The 22,516-nt window shown below is 37.0% G+C and overlaps 1 protein-coding gene and 1 long non-coding RNA gene across 3 annotated transcripts in view; one reads left to right on the top strand and one right to left on the bottom strand.

Annotated features, from left to right (window-relative positions):
* Positions 1–14,419, top strand: part of CBX7 (chromobox 7) — a 30,307-nt gene extending 15,888 nt beyond the window's left edge. For both annotated transcript variants that reach the window (XM_039335491.1, XM_039335490.1), the window contains exons 3-6: positions 3,543–3,608; positions 4,443–4,509; positions 5,138–5,480; positions 8,429–14,419. In XM_039335491.1, the coding sequence (XP_039191425.1) occupies positions 3,543–3,608; positions 4,443–4,509; positions 5,138–5,480; positions 8,429–8,586 (634 nt within the window). In that variant the 3' untranslated portion in view covers positions 8,587–14,419. The remainder of the gene's footprint in view (positions 1–3,542; positions 3,609–4,442; positions 4,510–5,137; positions 5,481–8,428) is intronic.
* LOC120304656 lies at positions 12,222–22,392 on the bottom strand. Its single transcript, XR_005555784.1, has 2 exons — positions 19,187–22,392; positions 12,222–14,557 (listed from the first exon to the last, which is right to left on the bottom strand). It is a non-coding gene; the product is annotated as an uncharacterized LOC120304656 (long non-coding RNA).
* Positions 22,393–22,516: the final 124 nt, after the last annotated feature.

Below are 22,516 nucleotides of genomic sequence, written 5' to 3'. Positions count from 1 at the left end.
AAAATAGCTCGACTCCCTCTTCTTTGTGGCAGCCCCTGAAATATTTGAACACTGCTATCATGTCCCCCTATGTCTAAGTGCTATTGCTATGTATGTATGTATGTATGTATGTATGTATGTATACACACACACTGATTTCTCTCTATATGACTTCATTTCATCTACAGTGAAGCAACTGATCTATCTAGATCATGTCTATGAACTTCTGCAATAAGCAAGTTCATGAATATGGGGTTAAGTATCTGAGGAATTGAAATTTATTTCTGTATTTCTATATGTATATATGTGCATATCTGACCTCTATTAAACAGTTTTTTAAATGTTCTTTATTGATTAAAAATTATGGGGAAGAGCTCTGTTTTAACTTTCTCCAAAAGATTGTTTTGGTGAGGGCGCTATTCAGGTTTGCAATTAAGCTGTTCATAGCATTGAGGGATGCCCTAAAAACATCACCCTCTCTTTTGATCTCACATGAGAGATACCCTCTCAGTAACCCTGTTTAGATTAAATAAGCTGGACAATGTTTCTCAACTTCAGCTTTCTCAATGCCATATGGCTGGGGAATTCTAAGAGTTGAAGTCCACATAGCTTAAACTTGCTGAGGTTGAGAAACACCAAAGTAGACAGAAAATATCTCTCTGAAGTAGAAATTCCTATAAATACCTACAGTACATGTTAAGCCTTCAAATGTTTAATAGGTTAAAACTAACACTTCGAATGACTTAATGTGTCATGTATGTGTTTCACTTTGAGAGCGGGCAACTAAATTTCATTTTTGAGGTGTGCCGTTGTGCCCACAGTAAAAAAAAAATGACAATAAAGGTTATCCTATCCTATCTTACCTTATGTCCAAAAGTTAGATTACAGTTCCCACTGTGATTGAGTGACCATATTTTATGGATTATGTTGGAATCCAGAAAATTTGAAATGTCATAGGTTTGTCACTCTGACTGAGATCAAAAATAATCTGGATGACTGCAACAGAAATTTCATGTAAACAAGGTGAAATTGCAGTTCACTGGCAATATGGTTGCTCAAAATATATAGTTATGCTTGTCCATAATAATTGGCATTATGAATTGAGGCTGGGCTGATTATGCATGGGGCAAAAATTGAAGTGCTATGCATATTGCCTTGAGGAAAAGAGAAAATTTAAATCAAATACACTTCAATTTCATCTGGTAACAAAAATGGCTTGGGAAGACTTTTACCAGTTTTGATTAATTTTTCTGGATTTTGCTTATAGCTACTTGTATTCTATTAGCATACTATTAGCATGTAAATGAAATAACAGTATACATGTATAATATACTATACTTAAGATTGTGTTTGAAGAATGTTTATAATATCAAGTGGCCAAAAATGTAGCTGAAAGATAATTGATGAGACTTTTTGAATCATGAACTACACTTAATATTTTGAGAGAGTCATCCAAAATGATTGTGCCATGTCACATGCATGGGTGGGACTGGTTTTTCTTTATTAGTTATTTTCCCCCATTTAGGGGGAAATGATTTATTGCTTTTCAAATTGTATAAAGTCCATTTTAAGGATTACACTATCAGTTTTAACTTTTTTACACCATATATTTTCAGCAATCCTATCACTGAATTTTGGAAAGTAGTCAGATGCTATACAAATGTACCCTGGGGCTAAATGACTTACGGGTCCACAATCTGCCTGCTCTTAATTTAGAGAATAACTTCAGGTTTTGTATCTTCAGCATATGTACATTTATAGATGGTTTTCATCTATTCTATCTATTTATTCAGAGTGAATTTGGCTGTTTTAAAGCTTCTAAGTCATGTGAATCAGAAAGATATCCTTTTATATTTTTTGACAATCTGAATTACTCTCCGGGTCCTCTGTGGCCACATACTTTTTTCTGTAGGGGCATCCTGTTTATGGATCTTTCTGCCGAGGATTTTCATTTTATTAAATCCCCCCTCTCCCCATTGCTTTGTATTTAGGGTAAAGATGGGGAGGCTTTGATATATTCAAGATTGATGGACTACAAGTAATCCTCAGGTTATGAAAGCAATTAGGAACAGGAATTCTGTGGCTAAGCTACTTGGTCATAAAGCATAACATCACATGACCTGATTGCTTAGCAATGGCAATTCCAGCAGTCCCAGTTGCCATTGTTAAATGAACATTTCATGTGATTGAAAATTCTGACTTCCTGCCAGCTTCCCCATTGACTTCATTTGTGAGATGCTGACAAGGAAAGTTGGAAATTACAATAATGTAACCATATCTTACTGCAATTTTGTAATTGTGAGCTGGGTGCAAGTGCTCAGATTACAATCACATTCCTACAGAGATACTGCAACGGCTGGAATTCCAAGGACCTGTCATAAGTCAGTGCCATTGTAACTTTGATCACTGAATAAATGATCGTAACCTGAGGACTACCTATAGTCTTACTATAATTAGTCCTTGACTTACAACAGTTCATTTAGTGACCATTCAAAGTTACAACAATACTGAAAAAAATGACTTATGACCATTTTTCATTCTTAAATCACTGCAGTATCCCTATGGTTTCATGATCAAAATTCAGATGCTTGACAACTGACTTATATTTATGACTGTTGCCGTGTTTCAGGTTCATGTGATCCCCTTTTGCGACCTTCTGACAGTCAGTGGGGAAGGCAGATTCACTTAAACAGTTGTGTTACTAACTTAACAACTGCAGTGATCATAAAAGGTCATAAAAAGAGGCAAAACTCACTTAACTAAAAATAGTTAAGTGAGTTTTGCCTCTTTTTATGACCTTAGCAACAGAATTTTTGTGCTCAATTATGGTTATAAGCCGAGGACTACCTAAAATACGTATTCTTTTTAAAGTGGCTTTATTATGTTCAATGTATTAACTGTTCCTCTATGAAGCTATAGGGAATCAAAAAGAATGTTATACACCTCAGAGCATTACGTTCACAGTTTTACACTTTGTATAATTAAAAATAGTAGTGAGTTATATTTTATACTGGTTAATGCAGGCAAGAAAAACTATTAATAAAATATAAGTTTCTTCCTGCTTATTATGTAAAGAAAGATTGTCTGGGTGGAAACACATGCTTTTTTTTTTCCTGGCTACATTATGTAGGAGAACCTAATTGACCTTGGCTACTCTTGAAAGTTAAGTTTGGCCTGCTTAAAAATACCAAGGCTTGGCCTAGATTGGGGGGAGGGGCTTTGGAAAAAAAATCCACGTAGTCAGTCCATATCCAGGTAGGTACCAGAGGTTAATTTCAATCAAAGAGAAATCTTACCTACAAGTGGATGTATTGTAAGTTACTTAATGTAGCCCATGAATGGGAAGTTTATTTTATTTTATTTTTGTGGTTGTTCTAAGAGGTAAGTCTTACTTGATCCATTCCATGGTGTAAAGAAAAACATTTTAAAAGTATACGGTAAAGCTTTTAATACTTATTTATTTCAGAACTCCATGTAATGAATAAGGAGAATGTAGGTAATTTGAACAAAAGCCCCAAATTTACCCAAAATGTTTTGATTGCTTTCTCTAACTTTTCTCTTAGGTACAGCACGTGGGAACCTGAGGAACACATTCTTGACCCTCGTCTGGTGATGGCTTATGAAGAAAAGTAAGTTTTTTTTCCCATTTTGGAAAAATTAAATGAAAACCTCTAGGTTTTGGGGGAAAGGGATGCAGCATGACTATATTAGGGTTTCCCAATTTTGAACAACTTTAAGATGTCTGGACATCAACTCTCAGAATTTCCCAGCCAACATATGGACTAAAACCATTTCTCAAAGTTCATCTGGGCAAGGCAAGGTCACACTTACGTCACACACTTAGCTAAAATATGAACTTCCTGGTTTGGCTTAGTTAACAAAGGGTTTTCCAATGGGTTTTGGAAGTGAAAAGCTTCCAAAAGATTAGCTGTCATTAAGGAATATAATAAAAGCAAATCATATTACAGATGAGTCCTTCAGCTTACAAATTTTTATATATGACATGCGGAATAGATAGCAAGGTAAAAACATTTTGACCTAGATTATTAGGTTATCCTATGATGAGAATGTCAATTTGCTATGTTTTGGCCATGTTGGCTGGGAATTCTGGAATCTGTAATACAACACATGTAAATGGCACTGGATTGAAGAAGGCTAATGTACTAGTCAACCTTTTCCTTCAAAGCACTTTTAGATTTATTTAAATTGTTGACGAGGGAAGATCTTTTTGTGTGCATGTTTAGGTATCACTTTTTAGTTATAGTGATCAATTGCATGGAGAAAATTAAAAGCTATAATTACCAACCAAATTCACACAAAATCCTTCTTAATTTGATCTATATTTGAGTCAGCATTTCCTTGGAAGCATGTTTAAGTAACACGAAGGAATATCTGTTCAAAAAGCTTTGTGGATTTGTGCTGTTTCAACAAACAAAACTGCTAGGCATTTTCTGTCTCTTTAGGGAAGAACGAGAGCGTACCTCAGGTTACAGAAAGAGAGGTCCCAAACCCAAGCGCCTGTTGCTGCAGGTAATATTTCAGATATACTAAAGGTTGATGCCTATTCCTGAATCCCAGTATTGATATTGTAGTTCAGCCTCTCCCAGTTTTGAATTCCCAGACTCCAAGGGCTGGAAAGAAATCTGCTAGTCTTATTGCAGCATAAGCAACAGAATCCTCCGGTATCTCATGTAATAGATTGTGAGTCCTGAAAGCATATGCATTAGGACATCACAAGATTCTTTTTGGCAGATATTAGGCTTTTAACTTGTTTCACTTTCAACCAACATACACAGGGAAGATAGGAGCTGTAGTCCAGCAATTTCTAGGGATATCTAACCTTCCTTTTCTCTCTTACCATATATATTGTGAAAGGACAATTAGTTATCAGAATTACATCTTAATTATAAAAAAATGCTTTGCCCATAGTTCAGAGCAATTTTATATGTTCCATTGGTGACAATCATTGTCCAATGGAAGCTTTTGCTCTTGTGCAAATAAACGTTAATAATTTTACTGATGAAATAAGCTCATGTAGAACTCATGAAATGTACATATTGACTATAGGCCATTTGGCTGAGTAGAATTTGGGGAGCTGGAAGTACAGGGCACTGCATCACAGACTTCTTGAGCTGAGAGTGCTTTTCTTCATTTTCAGAGACTATATAGCATGGACCTGAGGAGTGCCCACAAAGGGAAAGAGAAACTCTGCTTTTCTCTGTCCCGGAGGTTTGGGGGAGGAGGAAACGACTTGGCAGGGGCCAAGGGAGGGCAGACAGAACTGTCTGAGAAGAGTGGCGGAGCGGTCCTGCCCTTTCCTCTTCGGAAACAGAGCAAGAACCAGAAGTACCTGCGCCTTTCACGGAAGAAGTTCACCCGCATGTCAAGCCTGGAGAATCGGAATCGTCGTCGAGAATTTTTCTTGAAGGAACCCATGGTTCTTGAGGACAGGCAGCCACCCAATGATTGGGATGATGTAACACAACCTGCTACCAAGGAAGGTAAGCCTGGAACTATCCCCAGCTTTGCCATACCAACTTCATCTTGCTGGGCAGTTTGTGATTTTCTCTTAGACTGCAGCATTCTGGGTATATACACGGGGACGGGATTTTTAATTTGCCATTCATACCTCTCAGGCATACACAGTTCTTTGGCAGCTTGAGCTAAAAGGGTAATTCCAAACTACATTCAGTCAGCAACTGTTCAAAGTTATGACAGAACTGAAGAAATGGTAGTTATGACTGGTCCTCAAGAGTTCTGACTGTTGCAGTAATGCCACTCCTAGAAAGTTAATAGGGAAGCTGGCAGGGAAGGTTGCAAATTGCTGGGGTAAGTCTTCCCCACCTGTGCATTCTTCCTCAGCCCCTCTGTCCTTGTGCTGGCTACCCACACACTCCTGCACCCCCATCCACCCTCTCCAACACCACACCTCTCTGGCCCCTTTGCCATTTCTATATACACCTTGCTCCCTCCCCCATCTGCAGTAACCACTAACCTGCATGCTGGCTTAGGATTTGCAACTTCCTGCCACCTTCCTCACTGACTTTGGTTCTGAGAAGCCAGCAGAAACTTGCCTTGCTTAAAGACTGTAGGATTCAGTTAACAATGGTAACCAGGATTGCAGGGATTGTTGTCACTAAGTGATGCAGTTGTGCTTTTCAACTGCCTCGCTTAGTGACAGAAATTCTGGTCCCATTTGCCATTGTAATTCAAGGACTACCTATATTGTTGAGCAGTAGGCCCTTTAAATCCAAGCTTCAGGTCAATTAAGGGTTGGACTGATGGAAAGCCAGTTGCTTGCTAATTTAGGTGCACTTGTAGAGTAGCCTTGCAGTTCTTGCCAACAGACATCACAGGAGCGAAGGCTTTTTCCTATGGATGGTTCAGGCTGCACTTTTGGTAGGAGCTCTTAATGCCATCTTCCATATTCTTCTATCTAAAATATTTCTAATATGACAGACAAAATACACTGATCTTCTTTGCTGGCTCTTCTTTAACATATGCTACAGAAGTTATTCCTTTCTCATAAAACTTAAAAGATTTGTAAGTCATGAAGAAAACTAGAAGTAAACACTGAGATATTTACACTGCCGACCGAATGCCCTCAAAAACTTTGGACAGTAATTCCCATATCACAGCCAGCATGTCCACATCTGAAGGGCCCCAAGCTGAAATAATTGAGTCAGACTTTTGCAAAACTATAGGTTTATGCTTGTGAAGAATCAAGAATATTATAAATGGTTCACACAAAATTTCTAGTGTAGGTATATATGAATGTTATTGTTTATTAGTAGGACATTTTATATTTGGGGCAGGTTTATGTTTACATTACCTTGCATGCATAGTATGAAACAACTGAGTAGCTGGTGTATATTAACTCCCAGTGAAGCTATAGTATGCATATAACTTTGATTTCAAATGGAATATTCATATTAGAACCTGGACTGTTTGCCAAGATAATGTGCTATATACTGTATATATATTATGAATGAAGCAGAGTTGCTTTCTGGATATTGTCATTTCATTGCTTATGCTTAAAAGCTGTACACATATCCCAGTTTAAATTACTTTACCAGATATCACTCACAAATTGCAAAGTCTGCATTCATATCCATAGGAAGTGTATTTCTGAAATTGTACTAACTGTAGAATTTACTGACAGGTAAAGTCTCCTTTGAGCGTGCTTTTTTCTTGGCAACTGTGTGGGAAACGTTTGCCATTATTTTCTTCTCGGGCATTCATTCAATTTCTAATCTGGTCTACAGTCCTATTTCTTCAAGGTCTCCCATTCAAGTGCCTTTAAGATACGATCCTCAGATCAGTCACGTTCTGCTATGTATTGTCAACTATTTTAACTCAAGAGCTTAATGTTTTATACTATGTATATAATATAGGTAGAGCAGTGGTATATGATATCATGTATGTGGGCAGAACTGGGCTTTGGTTTGAGGGTAATGGACTTACAGGTGCATAAAGCCTATCTGTGTTGCTTTTGCTTTTTAAAAAATAACCAGTAGACAATGCATCTCCTGTAAAATATAGTTGACTATCCGAGATATGTAAATATCTCTTTAAATTGACCTTTCTGTATGGATGAGTTGACCTAAGGAATGCCATTGGATGCCATTTGGATAAGACGGGCCTATGAAAGTTATAGAAATAGAATCTTAGGTAGAGTGGACCCCAGTCAAATATCCATTCAGAAGCCAGAAATATCCTTTTAAAAGATGCTTATTCTTATTCTATCCCCAAGTAAAACTGAATGGTGAAATCCGGATAAAGAACAGAAAATGAGGACTTTCCTCTTTTCTTATTTTCATTTGTAAAAGACCAACAAGAGAAGACTAGAGAACTAATTGTAAATTCAGTTTGTTGTGGCTCTGAAGGAATTTGTTTAATTCATATGCCTTTGCATTTAAGGAAAGCATTTTGAGAGTTTTGTAAAGAGTAGAAAACAGTCCTTCTTTTAGATCTTCATGTGTAATTACTATTTTCTTGTATTAAGTATTAATGGAAGACTGAGGAAAATATCCCTGTGGTATTTAGTTTCACAGTATAAGTAGAATTGGAGTGAAAGTACTTTGCTAGTGCTTCAGTGGATTGGGGAAGAAGTTATGTGGGATCGGAATTCAGTTGTACAATATTCTCTTTTAAAGTCTTGGAGATTCTCTGGGGATAGATAAATGCTAATGTAAGTACATCCTTGCACTGATTGGAATTGCTGAAATTATAGCAGTATTTGCACAATTACGTATTTGTTGTATCTGTGCAGGCATGTGATTGTGTTCCTGCTACCTCTTCCCTTCCTAGGGTTATGTATCTATTCTACAAGAGTTGATCTGTTTTACGAGCAGGAATGATCTTTGATACCAATGGAGGTTTTTTTTCCCCTTCAGTTTGTTCCTCGTCATCACAGTTTTTGTTTTTCTACCCTCTCCCTTTTCCACAGTGGGCCCAGAGACAGCAGAAGTCCCTTTTTCCTGGACCCCTGCATTGCCCCCAAATGAAGTGACCGTTACAGACATCACAGCAAACTCAATTACCGTGACTTTCAGAGAAGCTCAGATGGCAGAAGGCTTCTTCCGAGACCGGAGTATCCAATTCTAAATCTGCTGTTTGTTAACTTTTCTTTCTCTCTCTTGGTCTTTCCTCATTAAGGGAATTTTTGAGTTTGAGTTATTCTTGCATTCCCAGTCAGGTTCCATTACACTTTCAGTGACATTATTTAGAAAAAGAGAATGCGGGGGGCGGGGGGGGGGGAATCCCTTTACAAAAGTTTACAGAGCATTTTAATTTTTTGGACAAGTGATCATACTGACATTCTTTTTGGTTGTATTCATCTTTGAAATACATGAAGCCAAGGTAAAGCAATGTGAGGAGTACCTGTGCTTTCCCCCCTTCATTTGTTACTATAGATAGAAAAAGAGTGTATAGATATATTACTTGTCTGTTGTTGCTTTGTTTGTCTGGGAGACTGAAGCTTTTTTCACTGGCAAAGATACTTATTCATGGTGCATTGTGGAAAAATGTCAATTTCTTAGTTATGGCACAAACCTTCTGCACTCAAAATTAAGGGCTCAGTGTCTGAAATAGGAAAGAGGCCAAATATAAAAATCCCTGACCTCTTCCAAGTTCAGTGGACTTTTCTAGGTCAAGCTGTTTCCCTGATCTGCTTCCCTCCAGGTGCATATATAAAAACATTACTCCTCTTTTTCTTTTGGGTGTCTGCCTTTCAGTTCTTAATGCTTTTTCATTTATTAGTACTGTTGATGATTGGGCTTGCTGCCATTCATGATGCTTCCAGAGATCCTATAATTTAGAGAAGCAACTACAGCTGGTATACTGGCTTTTGGGGTTTGGGCTTCCAAAGAATTGTGCTGGTTTTTTTCTTTGCTTATGGTTTATTAATAACAGGAGCACAAGAAAAAGGTATTGCTATAATCAGGCATACCAGTATAAGAGAAGCCTAGCTTATTACTTATCTGATGAGGTAAGCCAAGTAGTTTTTATGGTCTTTTCCTAGGAAGCCTGCAGCTTTTCAGCAGAATAGGAATGCCTCAGTAATTGGCACTGACAACTGTACAGTATGTAGTCATAAACATGTTTCCATGTGTCCTTGAGTATGACAATGGCTTGGATGGAATTGTTACAGATCCCAAAAATTCTGTCTTACTTCAGATGCCTTTGTAATATGCAATAGGAGGGCTTACTATCTAATTAGATATATAGTTGGTTCTTGATATATATGAAATTTGAATTGCTTATTGGAGACTTGGCTTATATCCATTTGCAGGTTTGTAGATAGATGTAGAGAGTGGACATGTTTTAGCATATATGCATTGTTGATCCCTGAAAAAATTCTGGAACACCAAATATACTCCAAGAGGAAAAGATACAACCAGTTTCTAAAACAAAAAACAACCCAAGAATTTAGCTCCTTCAATTAGCTTTATATATGTTTCTTGTTCCCTATGCAGTTAATTACCTGACACACACAAAAGGAATTGCCTGGTATATTTAACCTTTTAAACAGGTAAATAATTGGGAGACTTTTTTTTTTGAAACGGATTCTCTTTTAGGGAAGCCTCATTGGACATCTGGTTGTCAGTTTGATACTATTAAGTACACTTAAAAGGATATTTGGACTCTGTATCTCTGTGTATGAAACTATATTTTGCTAGGCTTCAAATGGTTTGAGAAACACTGCATTAACATTCTGTTCTTACTCAAGTTGGTGGGATATTGTGGCTTCAACTTCCATTACATGACCATTGTTAATAAATTAACTTCATGCGTCTACAGTATGGGAATGTTGCATGAGTTAAAAGTGGAAGTAGTGATGGAGTAAAGGATTTTTAGTAGAGTCAAAACAATTATCAGTTTTGTCTAGAAATTTAATCAAAAGTGGCATTGGCACTGATTTTATTGTACTAACTGATCCAATACAGGATGAGAAATACTAGAGCAGAGAAATGGATTGGAAGATAAGTATGAGACAAAAATCTAATTTTAATAATTTGTTCTCCAAAGGACACTATTTGATTTCTTCCTCATATTGGTACTTCTGTATATTTTTCTGTACAAATATTTTATGAAGATCTCTGCCAGGAGAAGCTGCTTGCAGTTATATAGGACTCTGTCTTGCACTTTAGTATCTTGAAATTTGTGCTGGACTTCTTTGTGAATGCTTTGTTTTGTTTTACAAAAACTGTTGTACCTATGAATTGTATAGCTTTAGCATATGTTCTTGTGCATATGTGCTTCTTTTAAGTTTGCTTGAACAGATGAACTCTAGAAAATAATTTTCCTATGGAAAGTGACAATGGAATGGTAGAAGGTAGAACTGCAATCCAAACCCTAGTTTTCAAAGAATTTAAGATCAGTTGAAATGAAGATGTCTTGCTTTACTTAAAAAAGAGAGAGAGAGAGTAAAGATTGAAAGGAAAAACGAACGTGTATAGCATGTTCTAATGCATCTTTTGATCACTTATTTGTTTACTGATCTCAACTTTTTAACCCACAAAAATGCTTTTCCCTTTGATTGATGAAATTCTTGATTAATTAAGAACTAATTTAATTTAAGATTTATAAAAATAGAAATGTTAAAATCATGTGAGGCGTCTACAACTAATCTTCCATCAAGACTTTTACTACCAACCTCATGTCAAATTCTGGAAGGGTTGAGTTGTTGCTTGCCAACTCAAAGAAGCTATTTGTTGATGCTCAGTGCAACAGCTGCAGGTTTTTTCTTTCTCAGAAGTTTTAAAGGAAGAGGTGTCATTATGGGTCAGAAGGTATAAATTGGGATAGTTCACATTATTTCACAGTGACAAAGAAATATTGATTTCTTGAAAGTGGGGAAGGAGTATATTCAATTCCCACCTTTCTGAACTATTTTAGCCTCCTTTATTCTACATTAGATTACAGGCAGCATTAACATAGTAAGAGCCCAATTCTTCTGAGCTCTTAATATGAGTCCCAGAGAAAATATGAAAGCTATGCTTTCCCCAAAGAGTTTAGGCAATGAATCATGACTTAGTATGATAAGCAAGCTCCATTTGTATGTTATGTAAGTGAAGCTGGAAACTGAAATTCTAAGACCTGATCACCTTCAACTCAAACTTACTATGTGATGGCATAAATTTATTATAGATTTAATGACTTAAGGGAATAAATACAGTAATTTTGCTAAGTACGCAGTTGCTAAAGGATGGTGTTTGTTCGAGAGAGCAGAAGATCCAGTTTAATTCATGCTTAAAAAAAGTTGAGTATAAGTTGAGTTTAAGATGATCTTCAAGAAGAGCATTGTCATATGTAAGTGTATGATTAATGAATATACATTTCATATTGTATCATTATATTTTACACTACATTGGTAATGTTTTCTTTGGTTTCTAAGACACAGAAAATGTGTAGCTTCTCCGTTTCTAGTAACATTTTGCTATACTATTCAGGGTGAGATACATTGTTGCTTCAGCAAAATGTAGCATTATTATGGCTGTAGATTTTTTGATCCTTTAGTTTCTCCCATTTAAAAAATATGCCAAAGTGATTAGTATAGTACCAACGTTTTTAAAGTTGTTCAGTAGTCATAAAGTTAGTCCAAGTCCAGTTTGAAATCTAATCCTATTACTGTGTACTTTTTCTTGTTTAATATTTCCTATATGCATAGATAGTTGAGCTGTTCATATTTTTGGTGTGCATGTACTTTATGTGAGAAGGAGTATGTAGAGAAAGGGCCATTTTTTTTTAAATTTGCTGCAGCTAAGATGTATATATGCTATTTGTGCATATGCTGTAATGCCTTGTGCCAAAGAGAAGGTAGGATCATTTGATGTTTCATGTTTGTATTTTCAGCATGATTTGGAAAAGTAAGCTCTTAAGTTAGATAACAACAGAGATATGAATAAATGTAAAAAAAAAAAGAGGGAGAGAGATAGATGAAATTCTGTATTAAGGAAATCTAACATAAATGTACATTTGATATCCTCCAGTAATATAGCACTTTAATAGATGCTATTCCTTGCCAAAAAGATTCTTTTCCTTAAGCCACTGAGTGATTAAAGAAAAAAAAACTGCAATAGTTATGAAGACTATTATAAATTATTGTATAGTTATGTTGTTGTTGCTTGATATGCAGATTGATAATGAAATAGGAGCAGCTGACAGCTTGGGCTGTCAGTTGCACAAGACAGTACAGCATTCTTTAAGAAATGTTAGGAAATATGAACTTGTTAAAAATGTTGAAATGTACTAAGTTTTCCTTTTCATTAATAGGAAACTTTCTTGAAAGAGACAGCCCCTGGTATGAAAAATCTAATATGAAAAGGCAAATTTTTATCACTTCCTGGAGCTAAAGATTAAACATGTACAGGTTTAAAACAGATTTGAAGAATCCTGAACAATTTATAATTTCAGACCCATATAGATATTGGGCTCCACACTAGTCTAAAGTTTAACAGTGAACAGAATTCATTGGAGGAAGGAAAATTTTAATGTATCAAAATACATATTTTAATTGGCCCAAGTAAACTTTGCACACATATACCTTGTGGGAAGAGATACAAAGTATATTTGCATTAATGGTTTTACTTGGCTGTAATGTAGTATGTCTGTACATCTGATAACCAATTTGTAGGTTTGTATTATGGCAAAACCAATCTAAATACATAAAAGTTGATACCAAGGGTGTAGGCCTATGCATCTTACTGGGAGTAAATATTAGTGAGCACATTGATGCTTCCTTTTGAATGTAAGATTGCACTTTAAATGCTTATTTCCATGTATTTAGGAATGGCATTATTAAGATACAAAGTTAGCCATTGTAGACCCCAAGCTGCTAATTCTTTTATAAATTGTGATTAGACCTTTCAGACCTAACTGCACAGTATGTTCCTCATTTTAGAAAAAAGAGAATGACTGTTCTTTAGAACAATTCCAAACTTCCCTTGAACTCAAAAAACTTTCCAGATACCAGCAATAAGTTATTTCTGATAGATTCCTGCAGCTTTGTGCATGCTAGTCAAACGCAGCCTTGTAACACTCTTCCATTTATGTCTGTATATATGATGTATATTTTAATGCATATTTTTTAGAGTTCATCTTTCCCTAACAAATTGCACTTTAATAACTTATTAGAGATGTGGAGCTGCATCCAGCTATTTTATGGGATTATAAATAGTTCAGCAGCTTTTTCTTAATGGCTGTTACAGTCTTTCATATTTTTTTTGAAAAAGTGTGGTCAAAAATGCCACAAAATTAAAAATTTAAAAAATCAGAACAGGGCATTATTATTGTCTACTGAACTTAGAAAACATTTTAGTGCCAAGAACATCCCATTTAAGAGGGTTTGAGTTGTGTTCTTGTTGTTTGCACTGTGTGATGTGTCAGAGTGACTGCCTGAATTAATTGCTTATTCCTATAATCTTGTTTTCTTTGGGATAGATATGGCAATGTATTTGGTGGATGGGAGAAAAACAGACCAGGTGTGTTGTTTTATTTTCCTGTGTATTATTTTGGGAGGGGACGTTAACCCCTCATTAATGGCATGGTACTTGAGTTGATATTTTCCTGACCCCAGTGCCCAAGTTACCTTTGCACACAAAAGCTTCCTTTGCACAGAATGAGCTTCTTGGGAGTTTTGTACAGACTAATTGAATGTATTGGAAAGGGAAGAGTTCAGGGAACAAATTCCAAACAAAAATTTTAAAATGTAGAAATTGCAGTTTTAATGCCTTTTTGTGAGTGTTTGCTGCGAAAAGAGATTGTAATACAAACAAGGAGGACAGAGCAAATTTTAATTGATGCAATGTGTTGCTTTATTTTTGTACTGATGATGGTTAAAAGAGTGTACAACATCTATTTATTTAGATGATTTATGTGGTAAATGTTGCAAATAAGGCTATCAAAGAGCATTAAATGAGAACTGACATTTAGCTAACACCCTGTTTCTGTGTCTTCCTTTGATCTCCATTGTCTACAGTTCCTTGCTAGGCCAATTTTCTGGAAGCCTCTGTGACTTGGATGGTATGTGTATAATACCTATTTCCTCTCCCTGCCATTCAGTCTTCTCTTCATACTGTGGAATAGTGCAAAGACAATATAATGTGGTATTTAGAGGGTATTAGAGTTTGATGCGAAGCAGCATACGTTTAATCCCTGTGCAGAGCTATGGCATTTACAGTCTTTTGCAGTCCAATCTGCTCTATAGTGAATTTGTATGAAATATTTGTATAAATACTGTTCCAAGTATTTATGGAGAAAAAACCCAAAGTGGTAGATTGGCATGATAATTGCAAAAGGTAACTGTCATGGACTTGCAAATCACTTCAGCTTTTGGGAGAAGATGTTGAAAACGCTGGGATAAATATGTCAGTTTTTGAGTAAAACCAAGGTAAAGGGGATTACTTTAACATGGATTTCCAAACAATTCCCTGGACACTAAATATTTGTAGTACTGAGCCTCTGTATAGGAATCTCCCATTCAAGTGATACCTATTTATTTGGCATTAATTTCCAAGATGAGCAAGTATCTTAGAATTCTGGGACTTTTACTGCTTGTTAGAAGTCCAAATGTGGGGGTGGGGAGGGCACTGACTCTTCAGCATCTCATAACCACAAGGAGGCAGTAGGGCACAGATAAAGAGTTAAGGGTTTGTCTCTTCTGCCTACTCTTTATGTAAGAGATAATTTATTGGAGAACATTTCCTTTTGTCTTTCTTCCCATGCACACACATGCAAAGAACATGCTCTTCATTGTTCAGTTCAGGTTCCTGTTCTTGAGAACACTAAGACATGCACAGAACAATTCTTTCAACATTCCCATCACATGGGGAGGCAACTGCTTTGATATTTAGACACATGCCAAATGGAAGCTACCATATTTTCCAGTGTATAAGACGACTGGGCGTATAAGACGACCCCCAACTTTTGAAAAGATTTTCATGGTTTAGCAAGTCATCTTATACGCTGGAAATTACGGGTACTTTAACTTTCTAATAAAAGTAATGCAAGTCCTAAACACATTAGCATTTCATTATATTTCATCGCTTGTTCCTGATCTGCTGAAGACAAATGTAGCTGGGTAACATCCCATAATAAGCATGGGGGTGCACTTGTGAAGCTTTGCAGTATATGAGGAACTGCCTCACCCCAATGGGACTATCTGGCCCCTCTCGTTCCAGTGGAAGCAGCTTAATTTGGATCCCACTGGCCAAAGAATTTCTGCTGCTGGGCTCCAGGAGAAGATTTCTGCTGTTCCCCCCCCCAGAATATTCTACCATCAGAGGTGAGATTCCCCCCACCCCCAGACACATAAGAACACAATCCTGGCCTTCTGGCAGAGCCAGAAGTTCTAATTGACAGTTAAGCCAAAGGTGGGCTGGGGCCCCTGGTGCTGGATGGCCTGATGGGATTGTTGGAGGCTGAGACTGCCGTTTTGTAGAGGCCGCTGAACACCCCCGTGCTACCGGCGCTGTTGATCTCCATGGTGGAGTTGAGGTCATTCTTCCAGGTGCCGATCAGGGAGGACTAAAGGAGAGTGGGAGGGGGGAGGAAAACGGGTCGCGGCGCTAGCCAAGCCCAACTGTCCAACAGGTAGAGACTTTGGATCCATTTTCTCCGTGAGATCTGAAAACACCCTCTACTCCCACTTGCCCGACCCCCAAGGCTGCCCACGCCGGGTGGGGCTGGCAAAAGCAGCGCATCCTAAAGTCAGTCGGTGGAGGCGCCTGCCAGACCGCTTCCGGGATGACACCCCACGGGCGGATCGCTCTGTCATCTGTGCAGCGAGAGCACCAGCCACGGCGGCAGGTTGCCAAAGAAGCGGCCGAGCACGAAGGAGGAAATGCTGAGCGTCCGTCCATCGGGGTCCCAGGGCTTCTGGCGCTCAGCGCAACGGCACTGGGTGCAGTCAACCCTGAGGAAGCAGCACCCTCTACGCAGCCCGCCAGCTCCCACCAGCTGTTCCTGCCGCCCACCTGAGCATAGGCTGGTGGCGGGGGGGTTTCCCTGGGGGAGGAAAAGCCCCACTCGCACCATCTCCCTCCACCGCCATAGACTGGGAGGGGTAGGATCCCCGCCCGAGGGGCGGATGCTTCTATGAAATTGCTGGCCTTCTGCGAGCGCTGAGCAGCACTTCGGCAGCAAGGGGGGTGGGGGCATTTCTCGCCGCTGACCCAACACAGGCATTCTTACTTGGCTGGCTCTCCGCCAGCGCTCCTCTCCCGCCATTGGTCTGCCAATGCTCCAACCTCACCCCTTCCTCCCGGCTGTTTCTCGGAGGGACACTTTTCTAGGGCTATTTGGCTGTGTGGGACACTTAAACTCTCATCCAGACAGCCAATCCCTGCGCCAAGGGGTGAGGAGCATGAGGCGCAGGATACGGGGGAGCTTGCTTTGATGTACCATATTTTCCGGTGTATAAGACGTCTGGGCATATAAGACGACCCCCAACTTTTTCATGGTTTAGAAAGTCATCTTATACACCGGAAAATATGGTACATCCTACCTCAACAGAAAGATAAGACTATATTTGCCAACAATTGTTGCATCAAAAGAGCACTGATTTCAGATGTATATTTTATGCAGTTGCCAGATTTGTCCAAGTTTTAGAATAAATGAAATGATGTGCAGTGATAGAGGGCAACCAAGACTAAACAAAGAACAAGGGTGTCTTATGAATGCTGATGTCCAAACTGGGGAAGTAGGCAAAATTAAAGGAGGACACTAGATCCACAAAATCAAGAGTTGTAAGATTTATTTTTCACCTTTATTCTTTACAACTCAAAATGTCATATATAACCCTTCCTTCACCTATTTTACTACTACAATAGCTTTGTGAGATGGGCAGGCTGATGGCCCAAAGGCACCCACCAGACTTCAATCCTAATGGAAGATGACAACTCATGGTCTGCATTTCTTAACACTACACCTAACTGGTTTTTCAACAAATCTGATTCTACAGTATGCTAATTAACAAAGCAAAACCATAGTCAGCTACAGCTTGATAATCATTCTCTGCCTTGATTGATATTTCAACCAGTTATAACTGGCCAACTGACATTTTCTGCTGTTTTATCTTCTATTTCAAATAAAGCCACTCTGTTGGTGATCATATCTATTATCAGCATGATGGTGGAAGACAACCAAGGGGAAGGAAGATGCTGAACTATCCCCATTTTATGATCTCCCTTATTTTCCATCTCTGTTTAAAGGTTAAAATGGGAAATTAATCCTAGATTCTTTTATCTCCAATCCATGTGAGATGATAAATGATGGAGGTAAGTAAATTTTCTACCGATCATGAATACAAAGTTTGATTAATATGTTCCATTACAATATAAAGCCTGCTCTGGTTTAAATTGTTATGCTATGCCTAACTATAGCCCAATTTAGTTAGTACTGTAGATCAGACCAGGTCATCCAATTATCAGTGAATGAACAACATGGAATGCCCAACTCTTGTGGGCATTTCTGTCAGATGGCTATTCAAACTTGGCTTACATGACTGGTTGGTGCAAATATTAAATACTGTAACCTAATACGGTTTTTGTCCCTCTTCTGGAAAATAATTTTCTGAATATATTGGGATCACTTACTCATACAACTTGACCTGAAATTATTTGACTACCTCATTTGACTAAACAGATGGTCTTTAGAACTACTTCATTATTAAGCATTGATTGGACACCTTAAACTTGAGTATGATGATCTGACTACTGATCACATAAAAAGAAACATTCTGCCTTTAAATGTTTACAGAAGAGACAATAGGATAACATAATATAATGGATAATACCCCAAGCTGAAGTGAAGCAGTTAAATCTCATTGTCCTTATGACAATTTTGATAGCAGTTGCTGGCAAATTACGGATTACAGTTTGGTAGGCCGCTAAGCATCTTTATAATAGAACTGCAGAACTGGAAGAAACTTGAGAAATCATCTCTCAAGTCTCTCAAACCTAGCAGCTACAGTGGTAGTTCTAGAAATTACAACTTCATTAGATCTTCCCAGCCTCTGTTTAAATGTCAAAACAATCAATTCTTTTGTCAAGCAATTCTTAACACTGATGTTTTCACTAACTTCTAAGTAGAATCTACTTCCTGGATTTTTTTTTTTTTGTATATTAACAATTTTTCATGTATTTGAAATCAACAGTATCTTCCTTTAATCTAAATTTACCCAGTTTCATGAAGAACAGTTGAAAGAACTTCCCATCATTTTCTTTATCCTCTTTACATTTTGTCAGCGATCTTTGTAAAATGTGAAGTACAAGCAGGCAGGAATTTCTCTAAACGTATGGCAATAGCAAAAATTAAACCTGGGACATGAGGTATGCTTTAGCTTAGAGCTATCACATTTTCTGCAGATTTGTCCAGGCAGTTTCTGATAATTGAACATGATTGAACAGAAAGGAAAAAATGTTTTGTACATGTTTGCTTCAAAATAATTATAAATCTCATGAGATCTCAGATTAATTCAGCAGACTAAAGAATTTTTTTTTTTGGATGGGGGAATTAAGAAAACACAGTATTTGCACATATATATCAAACTAGCTACCAATTAATTAAAACATACGAATAGTTTCATATATTCCTTTTTGGGAAGATTGATCTTCCAATTAGGAAAACATGTTATTTTACTCCCAGTCACTAAAACTAAGACTATAAATATGGATTAATTTCCAATTAATTGTATTGTACCTACCTGAGCCATCTTTCTATTTGATATTTTTCTGAAACAGGCAACATGTACAATTTTCTTTTTTCAATAACAACTTTTTTCTTTTCCCTTGTAGTATCTTGTTAATCCTGCGGATCTAGAACAAACTGACAAATGAAAATATATTTTGGCATGGGTAGAAAAAAACTATCACTGATCTTTTACATCAGAATTCGGGAAGTTATCGATCATTTAAGTCAGCTATCAAATGTAATGAAAATAATTTGAATGCACTGTTGATCTATTATAAGAAAGGAAAAAGTTGTTATGAGGGATGTAGCTATTCTGTAGAATTAAACAAAACTGGAGAGCAATGAAAGCTATTATTTTGAGGGAAAGGATGAAATGCTATCAACTTTTTGAAGTGGGGAGGCACTATGAAAAATGATTTTTATTAAAAAATTAAAATACTTTTTATTAAGACTTAAACAAGAAAATAAAGGCCCCCATAAAAGATGGGTGGTTAAGAAATAGGAAATCCAAATAAATAAATAAATAAATAAAACTATTACAAACAAATATAAAGCAAGAAAGGAAAAGAAAAAAGTACAAGAAAAGAGAAAAGTTGAAGAATAATAGAAAAGAAAAAAAATGAAATGGCTTCCAATATTCCTCATAGCGATTATTGTAGAAGTATTTTAACCTTTCTCTAAAATTACAATATATTCTTTCTATAATCTATCCTGTCTAATCATCAAAATCACAACTTCACTGTGTTCATTTTTATGCGAAAAGTGATTAAGAGGCTTCCAGTCACCAATAAATATAGATAATATCTTCTCTAATCAAAGAAGTCTATCCATTTGATCAGTAAATTTCACCAACCATTTCCCCATAGTGGGTAGTGGCAGATCTTTCCATCTCTGCACATATAATAATCTTGCTGCAGTAATCATATATTACAGCTCCCGTCCTCTGGAACAGCATCCCCCTGGAGTTATGCATGGCAGCAAAAGACCTGGAAGATGCTCAAGACCTGGCTCCGTTAGGCTTAGTGTGCCTGCTGAGCCCTGTTGAGTCTTTTTTTTTGGAATGTTGGGACTGCTGTTTTAGTCCAAGAAATCATATTTGTTTAGGTTTTTTTAATTCATGTATTGTGTATGGATTCTTCCTCAGGTGAAGAATCTGAGGCCTTCCAGATTATTCTAGGCTTGTATGAACCCCTAAATAGCTCCTTTAACCTTTATCCATTAATTCTTTCATTAGTTTCATACTACAGTGATTGCAAGTTTAATTTCCTTTTGTGCTTTCTTTTTAGAGTATTTACAGATTGTAAACAAAACAAGGTGCCAAGCGCTCTCCAGAGTGCTGATTGCTTTGGCAATGTAGTCAAATATCTTTGAAGCATATCAGAGCATTTAATTGCTATACATGGTGTAAAGAAAGTGAGCAAATCATGACAGTAATAGCTTCATTATACATAAAGAAGTCTGTACTGATTTTAAGCATTAGGTGCCATTTTCTGAATTACAAATGGTAGTTTATGCAACAGGATCCCTATTGGATTTTAAAGAGCTTTATACACCATGTGATGTGTCCAGTTTGATGCATGTGATTGCAAATACTTGCTGGATCTGATCAAGTGCATGCACCAATCAAATATGATAGATCAGAAACTGCTGCTTGATTTTTTATTACTACATATTACCCCCAAACACACCTTAAATATGTATAGACAATTAGGTCAGGAAGCTCACAAACATGAAAAGGAAAGTCATAACCTTTTGCTTTCCAGCATTTGATGTACAAAGTAGATTATCAACAATTTTGGGAGCCACAATTAGCCATCAATACTAGAAGCCATTAATCATATATTTACCTTTAAAACATGTTCAATTTCCCCTTAAAATAGTCTAAATTGTTATTTATCACTGTATTTGATGGAGGCACATACCACATTTAATTATATATTATGTAAATAAGTTGTACCTTTTATCAATTACGAATCTCTGACATTTAATATTGTATACTTCTATTATAAAATCAAACATAGGTTCTTTTCCTTAACAATAGTAGATGTTGAAGGCATCCCCTCAAATGTGTAGATATCTAGCTTTTAACAGGAAAGAAAGAAGGAAAAGAAAATCCAAGATTTCCTCTTATTTACCTTTCTTCTTGTTAAAAGTTGTACCTGTAATTTATAGGGTATATTTTGCTCCAGTTCAGAAATTCTAAATGACATACCCACATATGGTACAGACAGTAGAATTAAAAAAAAATAAAAGTATACAAGGAACAAGAGAGCATCCTAAAATGTTGATCATTCCTTTTTTTTTTTTAGCTTTCTAAGATCCTTTTTCAGATGCAGTACTGAAACCTAAACACAGTATTCAAGATAGACTCACTGCATTTTTATATAATGGTATTATTTACACTGCTTTATTTTCAATATTTTCCTAATGCATACAAGCACAGAATTTGCTATTTAACAACAAATAGTTTTGGTTTACTCACTATGAATTGATGGCTAAAAGAAAAGTAATATGAATAGCTTCACTCTTCATTTGTTTTGTTGTTTTTGTTCTCTCCTTTCTCCTGTTTTCCCACAATGCAGCCTTTAAGGCAAATAAATGCCCAACAAATAAATATACAGCAAATAAATGCTCAGAGGTAGGATAGGTGGTGCGGAAATATTATTTAGGAGGGAGAAAATGTATTATTATAGCAACGTAATATGAGCAAGGCTATTCTGCTTTTATGATATCTGTGATAAAGGTTTCTAAGAGGTCTTTGTTTTGTTTGTTCAGTTTTAACATGTGAATTTCACATTTTAAATAAATAAAACCGGCAGACAATCCTTGAGACTCATTATAAATGCTGCTGAAGCCACTTTTTTCGATTTTGTAAATGTTTTGGACTACAACCTCATCTCCCGGCAGGGAGTCTGAACGGCAAGACAACCCGAGAATCGAAATCATGGTTTGAATATCAGCTAACTGGGTTGAATAAGTTACGTGTCTCTAAGCAGAGATGTGATAGTTTATGTTTTTTAACCCCTATTTGTATTTTATATTAATATGTTATTTTTAATTGCTACAGAAGAAAGATCACTGCACGGAGGAGGGGGGAGCAGGAAATGACAGCTGTGAATAATGACAGGCGCTCGCTGAGAAAATGGAAAGACTAGCAGGAAACCTACTGGGTGGGGGGAAGAGGAGGGGGCACTCCCCTTGCGAGTGAGTCCACGCTGTACTTTTCTATTCTTGCTCTTCGCACGTCTACGTCCTTTTTTGTGCTCGGAAGTCAACAGCGCGGACCCTTTAAGAGCTCGCGCTTGCGCCCTGCCGGCTTTTTCCCCTTTCTCCCCAGCGCGGG

The sequence above is a fragment of the Crotalus tigris genome, unplaced genomic scaffold (genome assembly GCF_016545835.1).
Source record: "Crotalus tigris isolate CLP2741 ecotype Arizona unplaced genomic scaffold, ASM1654583v1 scf7180000017644.4837335, whole genome shotgun sequence".
Lineage (NCBI taxonomy): Eukaryota > Metazoa > Chordata > Lepidosauria > Squamata > Viperidae > Crotalus > Crotalus tigris.
This window is presented reverse-complemented; position numbering and strand designations above follow the sequence as displayed.